At 42.1% G+C, this 12,215-nt stretch overlaps 1 protein-coding gene across 1 annotated transcript in view; it reads right to left on the reverse strand.

The window, feature by feature from the left end:
* The window catches only part of pds5b (PDS5 cohesin associated factor B), a 179,585-nt gene that overhangs the window by 79,679 nt on the left and 87,691 nt on the right, over positions 1 to 12,215 (reverse strand). The window contains exons 11-12 of the mRNA XM_083641614.1: positions 12,036 to 12,181; positions 11,712 to 11,863 (exon numbers count right to left, since the gene is read on the reverse strand). Coding sequence (XP_083497740.1) covers positions 11,712 to 11,863; positions 12,036 to 12,181 — 298 coding nt within the window. The remainder of the gene's footprint in view (positions 1 to 11,711; positions 11,864 to 12,035; positions 12,182 to 12,215) is intronic.

Consider the following 12,215-nt stretch of genomic DNA (forward strand, 5'->3'; position numbering starts at 1 on the left):
ACGGAGGAAGAAGAGGAAGACGAGGATTAGTGACTTGACTTTGACTCTGTTTACAGCCGTTTGCTGCACCTTCACCTAAAAGATGAAGACAAGGATTACGGTACCTGGTTTCATTGTTGGCAGCACCTTATCCTTTTGAGGATTGTTATATTATTGTTTTCCAGTTATTTACTGCACCTTACCTTAACCTTTTGAGAATTGTTTTATTGTTTACAGCACTTTATCCTTTTGAGGATTGTTTTATTGTTTACAGCACATTATCCTTTTGAGGATTGTTTTATTATTATTATTATTGTTTTATTTTTTATAGCTACGGTATTTATTTTGTTGAAATGTTAATAAATGGGAGCTTCTTATAGCCTATAGCCTACCGTAATGCTTGTTTTGTTGAAATGTTAATAAATGGGAGCTTCCCCAAACAGCCATCTCTTTCCCGACATTCCTCTCTGTGCACGAACCCTTTCATATGGTAATTAAACATCAAAACACCCGCGGCTTATAGACCGGTGCGGCTTATATAAGAAAAAAATAGTCAATTTTGGTGCTGCGGCTTATAGACCGGTGCGCCTTATAGTCCGGAATTTACGGTAATTGAAAATAAATACTATTAATCTACATTCAATATGTTGGTAAACATCTGAACTAGTAGTCCTTAAACCTCACACTAGCCAAAATAGTGTCGCAGAAAATGACCAATCAATGAAAACGGTATTTATTTACCGTTGTTTAATTAAGTGGAATGAAAACAGTCGGGACATATGTTACCGACTGCAAATTAGTGTTCATATTTCATCAAAACTAACCAAATGAGAACGCTATTGAGTAACGTTTGTTTAAATTACATTAAATTACTCATTTGGCAGATGCTTTTATCCAAAGCGACTTACGTTTAGGTTCATAATAGGCTATTGTTAATGTTTATCTGTGAGCTCGTTAGCTGTTGAATATGCGTTTGCATTGTAAAGAGTGTCCTGAATCGATGACTGTGGCAGGAGTAACTAAATGGGGCTTTGTCGTTTTGTTCGTTTAGCGTTTATTGCTTGGTCATAGACCACTTTGTGAGTGGATTTCAAGTGATTAAACAAAGAGGGAGAGGTCGTGTTGCGGGGTGCAGCCACGACCGCGCATATCTTGTACACTGTGTTTGTTTCAAGTCTGTGGCTGTGATTGACAGGTGGGTTAAAACTCGCATCGCAATTCCGTGCTGTATATTCGCATCGCTCTTGAGGACTTTTAAACTCGCCGAAACCAGTGTTTCCACCCCACCAGGCACGTGCACACATAGACATGAAAGGGGGCTTGAGCCCCTGCCTTTTTTTCAGTCTGTAAAAAGTGCCTTTTTTATTTATTTATTATAATACATTTTTCATTTTCATTCCAACAACACATGAACAAAACAAACAGCTCAGACACATGAAAAAATCAAATAAAAAGTGCCCTTTCCTGACCATGAATGCATTTCTAATGATGCTTTGTATGGAAATTGCCCTTTCCATGCCATCACTGAAGGCAGCATTCAAAGAGAAATGCCTTTTCCGAGCTCTCTTGGCCTTGAATGCACCATTTGTAATAGGCCTCTGCATGGAGCAGTGTTTTTCTAAACCGCCCCTGAAGGCACCAACCCAAAAACGCACGTGGCCCGTCCCCACCCACTCCAGCAGTGCACACTCCACTCAGCCAGAGCAACCATGCAGACGGACAGCAGCAGCACAGGCGCACACAGTCTGACAGATATATCAGTCAGTCAACGTGAATCAGGTATGTATGTTTGTCAAAGTCTCATCCTAAAATGAGATATTCCTCTAAATCTGGTTAAAATCGGAATATTTAAAATGAGTTATACCCATTGACAGTAAATATAATGGACCACCTTAGCTATATGTTTTTGACACGGCAAAATGAAGCTCATTTCCCGATATTGTTTGATTTCGTTTGATTGGATGAATGGATTTTCCTGTTGCATTGTGGGAAATCTGTTCAAACCTGGAGCCGGGAAAACAGGAAAGGGCGTGAGCGTGGACGGGACTCGGGGGAGGGTTTCCTCCGCCACGGCATCCATCTTGTTCATGTTATTTTCCCTGCTAGCCGTTAGCTTGGCTAACAAATGTTGCTAACGTTAGTTGCTATTGCTAGCCTTGCTCTCACAGTGAATACAGTAGCCCGAAGAAAAACCAGAGTATTATTTCCTCCAGACCTCGCGCGGCGTCACCAGCCTGCCGCTTGCATCTTCCACAAAATCGAGGTAATCTTATTTTCTAACGTAACGCTAATTGCATAGCATGACATTAACGCTAGCTACATGTCCATTTGTCATTACAGGAGGACGTTAGACTAGAGTAGCATAAGTTAACGTTATACAACGTTAAACAGTATTGCATGCTGCACAGATTCGGACGTAGACAGAAAACAAACGCAGTTCTGTTTACCTAGGTTACCTCTTTGAGATGAGGCAGATTCAAAGCATACTCATATGCAGCTATAGCGTTATATATCTAGCTAACGTTAGATAACTATCAATCAATGAGGGGGAACAAGGGGGTTCAACTCCTCTGGATAGTTTATCCACCTCTGCATTTACAGTATTTACCAATCGCACGTAGTGTTGGGTAAGCAAACGTTAACGTTATACAGTGATTAACAGTGTCTAATTCGTTTCTTCCAGGGGTAGCCGCCGTCCAGTACCAGATGGGACACACACAACAGAGGATCATGATTTGTGAAGATCAAAGCTATAATATTCTGTTCTCCTGAGATTAACGCTAAACTACACAACAGAAGATCATGATTTGTGGAGATCAAAGCTATAATATTCTGTTCTCCTGAGATTAACGCTAAACTACACAACAGAGGATCATGATTTGTGAAGATCAAAGCTATAATATTCTGTTCTCCTGAGATTAACGCTAAACTACACAACAGAGGATCATGATTTGTGAAGATCAAAGCTATAATATTCTGTTCTCCTGAGATCAACGCTAAACTACACAACAGAGGATCATGATTTGTGAAGATCAAAGCTATAATATTCTGTTCTCCTGAGATTAACGCTAAACTACACAACAGAGGATCATGATTTGTGAAGATCAAAGCTATAATATTCGGTTCAAGTTGTAGCTAGTGCCAGTGACCGGAGAATATTGTTATATTTGCTTGTTTTAATGCTTTTGTCAATAAACATTGTCAACAAAGATAGCCTTGTTGTATATTATCATGTATAAGATTGTTGATGTCGAGTGAACACAAACAAACTACGAACCGAAGATTGGACCAGAGGACATGACGACAGAGAAACCAGCAGTCTGCTTCAATCAATGAATGCTTAATATTTATTGAAATGAAATATGGTGATATCTGGTGGGCTGAAATTACTCTCTCTAGCTAGGGTAACTGGCTTATATTGTCATATTATTGTAATGTCTGCTACACCATACAAATATATTTCGATATAATTCAAACAATTAGCTCACCATGGGCTGGACTGTATTGCTGTGAAAAATTTACATTTGATTGTTTTAAGTGTTACACGTTATATTTTTAACTGAGCTTTGTGGAATTACCTCAACACAATTGTGTATCAGCTTTAAATGTCCAATATATACAGCGTTAAACAAACGACCAGCAGCATTCAAATGTGCAAAAACGTTATATTTATTGAAATGTGGTGATCATGTCACAAGTCACATTACATAACGATATAGCGTTAGGTGTTCTTTTGATCAACAGACCTCATAATGGGGATCTATACTGTTACTACGTTGCTAGCTAGCTAGCCGCAGATCAGCTCTGAAGCCCCAACTTGTATGGTCGCTGCCCGTCCACTAAAACCCGATTTCGATATAGCGTTTTAGGTGTTCTTTTGATCAACATACCTCATAACGGGGATCTATACTGTTACGTGTGTCTACTAACATCATTAAAATATCATAAAGGTAACGCTGTTTCTGTTATTTTACTTTTAATCTCTGGCTACGTTGCTAGCTAGCTAGCTAGCCTGCCTTGGCAACTGGTTGGGATCATCTGGTTTCCTGTGGCTGGTGTCAATCAAAGAAAATCCCGCCCCCAAAGTTATAATTTTTATTGGCTCTTTTACTCGAAATGGGACCATAATTTAGAAAACGGAGCCCAGGAGAGCATGAAAAAGACTTGAAATTGTTTATTCAGACCATAAGCTCATTCGGAAAATGTTTATTTAAGACAGAACGAGAGAGAAGTCGGCTCATTTTTACATTGGAGCCAATGTACGTGTCGTCACTTCCGGACCTGACGTGCGCCCCCCCCTGCGGACTTTTCGAATTAATGGAATTCCAGGACTGGCCTCATACATTCCCTAATTCTGTTGCCCACTGGTTATACCCCTAAATTGGCCTTCAAATTGCCTCAAATTTCACCCTCCGGACGGCGGCTGTAGTGCCCTTTTATGAATTTGAGCCCCTGCCCCTCTAATGTTCTCTGCACGTCCCTGCACCCCACATACGTTGTTTTACCTCTCTTCTCGACCAGCGGCTCTCTTTCTGTGACTTCTGTCATCTTATTCTTGTGCTACCAAGGAAATAAGCGGGGAGGATAAACGTGCCGGGTGGCTCTTCACATGACAGGCATTCACAACTCGAGCTGAAACGAAACGGTGTGCTTTGGGCTTTGGGGGATGGGCCGAGCAAAGGAAGGGGTGCTCTTGATTTACAACTAGGGATGCACCGATCGATCGGCACGTGACCGGAAATGGCCGATTTTCACGTGATCGGCCTCAATTGGTGATCTGCGCCGGTCACTCTAAAATGCCGATTCTGTGAGCCGATTTTCAAGTGACGTGCGCGAACCCAAAAGCAGCAAGACAGAGTGGATGAGTTGCAGCCAAAACGAAAGCTGTCAATACACAGTACACACATGCCACAGCATGTCTTCGTCGGTGTGGAGCCGCGGAGGGGCCGGGTAGGTTGGAGTCCACAGTACACTCCAGTCTGAGCGGCTTGCTTCACCTCACCGTCCCCTCTTCCCCGACCAGCCTCCACATCACCGCTGCCTGCTGCTGCTGCTATCTGTCAGTCACGTTGTAACCCTAACCCTAACGTGTACAGCCAAGAGAGGACTTTTGTTTCGTATTGCCAATAGAACGACGAACATAATAATAAAACGCATCGGACCAGTGTGCAAGGTTTTCTGTGAGAGATGATTTTTTTTCGAATGGCGGATTAAAAAAAACGCGCTCCGTGTGTAAACTACGATATTCAAACTGAGTCAACTCAAACTCATTTCCTCATCTAGGCTACTCAATAACAGCCAAATCCACAACTGTAGAGTGGGCATGGCTTCGAAGGTCTCTGGGCTCCAGAGCTATAGGCTATAAACTCCTTGTCCATGGATAACATTTTGACGTTTATTTATTTTATTTTATTAGTTTATTTGGCAGGGACATAGGCCTATACAAAAAAACATTAAACCCCATAGGGGAAGAGATGCTTTGTAACAGATTTAGCCATAGGCTACTTTCCATCTGAAGCCCCTGTTCTGTTGCACCTTTTTTCTTTTGGAAAAGTAAATGCATGATAGCTGTGGGATATACTGGAATTAATTGTTTTATATTCATTGTATTTACACAAAAAAGAAAAGCTCTGTCCAGTAACCTGGAACACTTTTATTTTGAGATGTTTTTGAGTGAGATCGTCCTACCTCATGCAAATGATAAGAAATGTGACATGAATGTTAATTTTCTATTAAAGCAAAGTTAAAAAGTTAAAAAATAACCTGCCAATTATTGTTCTTAGAAAAAAAATCGGAATCGGCAAAAATCGGTATCGGCAAGTCAGACTATTCAAAAATCGGAAATCGGAATCGGCCAACAAAATCGCAATCGGTGCATCCCTATTTACAACACAAGACAGAACGAGAGTGACAAGAGCCGCAAAATCGTTTTATGTCGATTATCTTGTTTTCATAATCGTGGACAGCCCAAATCGTAATCATGATTAAAATTTGATTAATCGCCCAGCCCTAGCCTATAGGTCTGGAGCCCAGACCTTCGAAGCCATGCCCACTCTACAGTTCTGGATTTGGCTGTTCTTGAGTAGATGAGGAAATGAGTTTGAGTTGACTCAGTTTGAATATCAGAGTTTACACACAGAGTCCGTTTTTTTTAATCCGCCATCTGAAAACAAATCATCACGCACAGTAAACCTTGCACACTGGTCCGATGCGTTTTATTATTATGTTCGTCGTTCTATTTGCAATACGAAACAAATAGTCCTCCTCTCCTGTATCCACGTTACAACGTGACTGACAGATAGCAGCAGCAGCTGATCTGCAGCAGGCAGCGGTGATGTGGACTGCAGCTGGTCGGGGAATGTAACCATATACTGGCCACAAGGCCCCATAGTAGCCTACTTTCACTTCGCCAAGCCGGCTGTGTTGTGCTGTGGCCGGGGAGAGAGAGGGGGCGGTGAGGTGAAGCGAGCCGCTCAGACTGGAGTGGACTCCAGCCGAGTGGGACTCAGCAACGTAGGCTTATTTTCAACTTGCATGTGTGACAAACTGTAAAATTTCCACAATGAGGAGGACATGCTGGCATGTGTTTCCTTTTGGCTGCTTGCGGTGCGCGCACGTCATCGATCAGCTGAAAATCGGCCATTTCCGGTCACGTGCCGATCGATCGGTGCATCCCTACTAGAAACGGAAGTGGTTGTGTTGTTTGCCGTGTTCTCTCTGCAGCCGTACCACTGAGCTATAATGGAGCCGTACACGCACCTGTGAATAACATGGCGATCTCGTTCAAAAGTTTACTCCAGCCTGACGAGTGCAACAGTTACATGACCTTACAGCCGCTGTTAAATCATCCAAAATTAACATGAAAAAGGAGGCAGCAGGAAAAAAGTCATGAAGTGTTTCAGCAAGTGTGAGGCAGCTTCAGAACGCATGCATGGTAGGTCTCTCTTTCATCTTTTCTCTTATAAATGGATAATCTGCGCTTGACCTACAGGCCTACAGACCTACAGACCTACAGGTATTCGATAATATGATCGATTGTTTTTCCCCTCCAAATTATTAATGCCATAAAATAGGAATAGGTCTCTTTATCAAAAATAATAATAATAACTCAAATGACGGCCAATTAATAGATTATGGCGATTTGATCATCAATCGCCAATCTCTAATGACCACGATTGGACGATTTGAAAATAGGGACGATTGAGCAGCCCTAGTGCATGCGCTGCACCGATGACTGCACACAGCGCAAGCGCCACATGGCAAACGAGAAGTAAGTTCGGTTATACTCTGGTAAGTTCTCGGTGTGTGGATTTACTACGAAAATGACCGTTTCACGTAATTTTGGATTATTATTTCATTGCGCGGTGAGCAGGGATTCCGTTAGCCGGTAATTGCCGGCTTTTAGCCGGTATTTGTTGCCGTGGGCCGGCAAATTAAAAGGTCGCCGGCTGAAGTAGCCGGTTGGAAATGTGCCAAATAAATAAATTAATTGTATAAAATTGCCCAATATTGTGTGACCAGTGAGGTTGCCATAAGCTACAACTTAAATATAGACTAGGGATGGGAAGCACCAACAGCGCTTTGGCTTGACACAAGAAATGTCAACGCAGACATCCCTCGGCCAGTACTTTTTATGTAACGATGGTCCAGAACAAGATCCAACCAGCCATGAGAAGCCGCCACAGCGAGGAGAAGTTGGTTACAATAATCGCAAGTTGGCTTCAGCTTTGCACATGTAGTGGAGCGCTGATCATGAAGAACCTGTGCGGGCGTATTGCGAGATTTCTCACAGCGACAGAGAGGTCCTCTGACAGGTTGTAAAGCTTATTATTACGTCCGTTAATTTAGCCACTAATGTCAACATCATTTCAGCATAAATATCCTACTAGAACCTCAGTTGATTTGCCATTTAAGGAGTATTTAATGGACAGCTTTCATTTGTCTGAATGACTTTATGGAGCATCATCTCAAAGCTCACAGCATGTAACAAGGGATTTCGTTCTCAGATGTAGGTAGGCTACAGGTAGTTTCCCCCCAGACTCAAATATTACGTTGAATCGCTGTGCTCCGCATACTACATAAGTGAGTCTGTGCCAGTTAACAGCCACTGCTGGTTTTGAAGGCGGGTTGAAATTGAATGAGTGACAGGTCGTAGCACCGATGAGAGAGCGGTTCGAAAAATGGGCTGTGCATCCCGTGTCGTCTGATCGCAAAGTCGTTACTCATTGGAGAGGACTGAAGCCATCACTGGCATATGACTGGCCAAGTGAACGGTTCCCTCCCATAACCAGCCCTCTGAGGGAAAGTGTCCCAGACCCAGAGAGAGATTTGCAGCATGCAGTAACGTAGTGTATCAGCGTAAGAACTCTCATGGGTCTGGTGTTGAGACTAGGCTACAGGTAACACAAGGCTAATATTCTTACCTTTGCCCTTCAGTTTAAAGTAAAGCAAATATTCTCATGTTGTGAAGTAGGCTATAAGTCCATTCTGAAAGCGAGTTGGATGCCGCATGTCGACCAGCTGCAGTCGGCTTTTATAACCTCGTCATCGTTGTCAATATAGACCCGCTTCAGAAAATATAGGCTAAAAGTTTGACTGACTGCACGTCTCATCTCTGGCTTGTTGCAGGTAGGGATCTTCTTAACTCACTGAGTGCCAATGACGTCGAACGGCGTCAAATCAAATAGTAACGTAGAGTGCCAATGACGTCGATCGGCGTCAAATGCGTTTTTTGACAGTGGGACGTGGATCAAAGCCTGATCCATCTACTGTAAAAATATGGTGGATGTCGAATGTGTAAAAGCTATTTTACGGACCCATTAGGTGGCGACAGTGCTCTCCAGATTAGAGAAAGGTGAGGAAAAAACACGAGAAGAAGTCATGGGGAAACGGAAACCGCATCGGTATGCATCGCTATACATGAAGCATAACGTTAGCTGTGCCTGTGAACAGCAGCCAATCTGCTGCCACAATTGAGCGCCTCCGTAGAGCTGCCGAAAATAATCGATTCAGAGATGCATCGCGATGCTTAATAGGACGATTCTGAATCGATTAACAAATATCAAAAATCGAATATTTAATTATTTATTTATTTTGTATTTTTTTTATAATCAAATAAAATAGAATGTAAGTACATGCAGTTGTTTATTTTAATTATGGATCATAATACAATGCAATTCCAAATGCACTTTTATTTTAAAAGTAGCCACACAGTGAGAAAAAAGAAAGTGAGAAAAAATAAATCGTGTATTGCGGAAAAAGTGATGCATCGATTTAAGATGCATCGTATAATCGAATCGAATCGAATCGTAGACTTGTATAATCGAATCGTATCGAATCGTGAGATCAGTGAAGATGCACAGCTCTACCCCTCCGTCTCCGCTGCGATAGCCCCTCCACATGATTATTTGCCGACACCAGCGTCTTTCTGAAAAGTTACATTATTCTCAGCAGGAATAAGCTCTCAGCTCGGCGGAACGCTGTGAAAAAGCTGGGCGTAGCGCACTTTTCAGTGCAGAGCAAACGCAGCAGAGAGCCACCAGAGACACTCCCACGGAGGAGGAGGAGGGGGGTGGGGCACGCAGGGCAGCATACAACACAGACCCAGACAGCAGGCTCGATGGACAGATTGGCAACAAACACAAGCTAGAATATCTGATGCCCACCAGCAGTAAATCAAGACCAGCAAGAAGGTGTAGGGTCTGCGCACCCAGGGGCCAGCGCTGCGCTGGTTGCAGCTAAAAAATATTATTTTGCCAAACAAAATTCCTTTGTTTTCACTGTTTTATTGAAGGAAATTATTTTTGAGGTGTCACTACATCAGAAAATATTAGCTTCAGAGTCAGTGCTTGAAATGCTTCATTTCACATTACGATTATCTCAGCTTCTAGTTTGAAACGTCTGTTTTTGGTGAAATCAACCTAACTTCTCCGGCTGATAACTAAAGAACGGGAAATGATATCAATAAACTTTTTTTTGCTGATGATAGAAGAGAGTCTCATCGTTCTTTGGCCGTGTTCGGTGTTTACATAGTAATATCACACAATATTCTGTGGGCCACGAGAAATCACTGAAAACGCTCTGAAACTCTGGCACTGGGAGCATCCGTTTTCCAAAAGTGGCTGGCACTCAATGAGTTAATTTAGATTATCTTTCAAGTTATTTAATTTCACGTTCTTGGATGCAGAGACATTTAATGTAGGCCCGCCAGTGTCTTTCTTTAGGCTTAATTAAATGGGAATATATGACAAACTGTTCAGTTCACAAAGTTTGTGAAGAGTTCATTCACTATAATAAAATACATTTGTTGGATGATTGGACAATAGCTTTTGTTTTTTGTGTTTTATTGTTTAATCTTAATGGGTCTGCAAACCCGAACCAAATTCATTAATTAAATAAGGAGCGGTGTGCGGCTCGCTCCCTTTGCAAGCGCACACCGCAGTGAATTGTTAGATAGCCTAATTATTTTGAAATCAAGGCAACAAAAATTATTTAAAATTAAGATTTCGTTTGCTAAAAATTATACAATAATATGTTGCGTATCTATCTTTTTTCCAATACATTTTGACTGGGCCGGTAAATATTCTATAAGGCCGGAATTCTGGATGTTGCCGGCTCCATTGGCCGGCCAGAAAAAATCCTAGCGGAATCCCTGGTGGTGAGTACACGAGTCACAACATGTACATGTAAGTGTTTCTGGTGCTGTTGCAATGTGTATTTTGGGCGACGGAACGGGAGTAGGCAAAAGTACCATAGATTGCCATTGTTGTGCTAAGCTAAGTAGCAGAGAGGGCTCTACTGCAGTCTGTACTGCACGCAGATTGAAAATAAAGCCATGTACATACTAGTTTTGATATTTGGCCGACGGCAATGTCGCAAATGGCCTAAACTCTCAAAATGTTGGCGTATCCCTTTAAGCATTGTTTCAGATAGCTGGATTTATTTCTGCTGTCAAATTCCAATGGGAAATATGTTGACATGATGTTAGGCCATCCAGGTTTTGATACAAATTTGATACATGATGTTAGGCCATCCACGTTTTGATACATATTTGATACATTATGTTAGGCCATCCACGTTTTGATACATATTTGATACATGATGTTAGGCCATCCACGTTTTGATACATATTTGATACATGATGTTAGGCCATCCACGTTTTGATACATATTTGATACATGATGTTAGGCCATCCACGTTTTGATACAAATTTGATACATGTTAGGCCATCCATGTTTTGATACATGATGTTAGGCCATCCACGTTTTGATACATATTTGATACATGATGTTAGGCCATCCACGTTTTGATACATATTTGATACATGATGTTAGGCCATCCACGTTTTGATACATATTTGATACATGATGTTAGGCCATCCACGTTTTGATACATATTTGATACATGATGTTAGGCCATCCACGTTTTGCCAGTGATGCAATAGAAAAAGAAAAATACAGCACCAAACATGCCCAGGGATGAAAGGCACGTAGTTACCAAAGGGCAAAACAAAAGCTGTTGAGCAAAAGAAGAGGCACATATTCATTTAACACAGCCAGATTCTCCCCAGGCAATCAGAGGATTCAAACCAGCATCCTTTTACCGTGTCACACCGATTCCTCTACCGTTTAATCTACAATTAACCCCTAATATTAAGCTTCATTCAGATCAATGACAGTCTTACACTTTCCATATGTTTCTAATACTACAGACACGCACACAGGCACACAAACCTGTCATCGATGCTGTTCTGGTAGTAAATGTGGAGCAGCTTGTCTTTGATCCAGGAAATCTGCTTGGAAGCTTCCCGCCCTCCCTCTCCCTGCAGCGAGTACTTCCTGTAGATTTGAGCCAGGCCCATCATGGCCTCCTTACGCACACGCCACTGAGGGGCAGAGAGCGGAGGGGGGAGTTTGAATTTCTAATCGTGCCAACTGGTTTAAATGAGAACTTAAAATAATAAGAGAAGTTCAATTGTTTGTAGTTCCAGAAAGAAAAATCATTATCGTAGGAGAGAGGAATTCATTACTATACTGACACACACAAAGGCCACTTACTCTCTTATCCAAGGTCCTCTCCTTCACAAAATTGAGCAGTGCATCGTTGACCAGAGCCAGGTCTTTCTTGGCAGCCGTTACGATGGAGACGATGACGTCATGGCGGATGGCCTCCTCTGGGTCATGTGATCTGACCTTCAGGTATTCTGGGAAAGAAAACAGACATGTACGAGTGGGATG

The sequence above is a fragment of the Poromitra crassiceps genome (assembly GCF_964638095.1).
Source record: "Poromitra crassiceps genome assembly, chromosome: 1".
NCBI classification, from domain to species: domain Eukaryota; kingdom Metazoa; phylum Chordata; class Actinopteri; order Beryciformes; family Melamphaidae; genus Poromitra; species Poromitra crassiceps.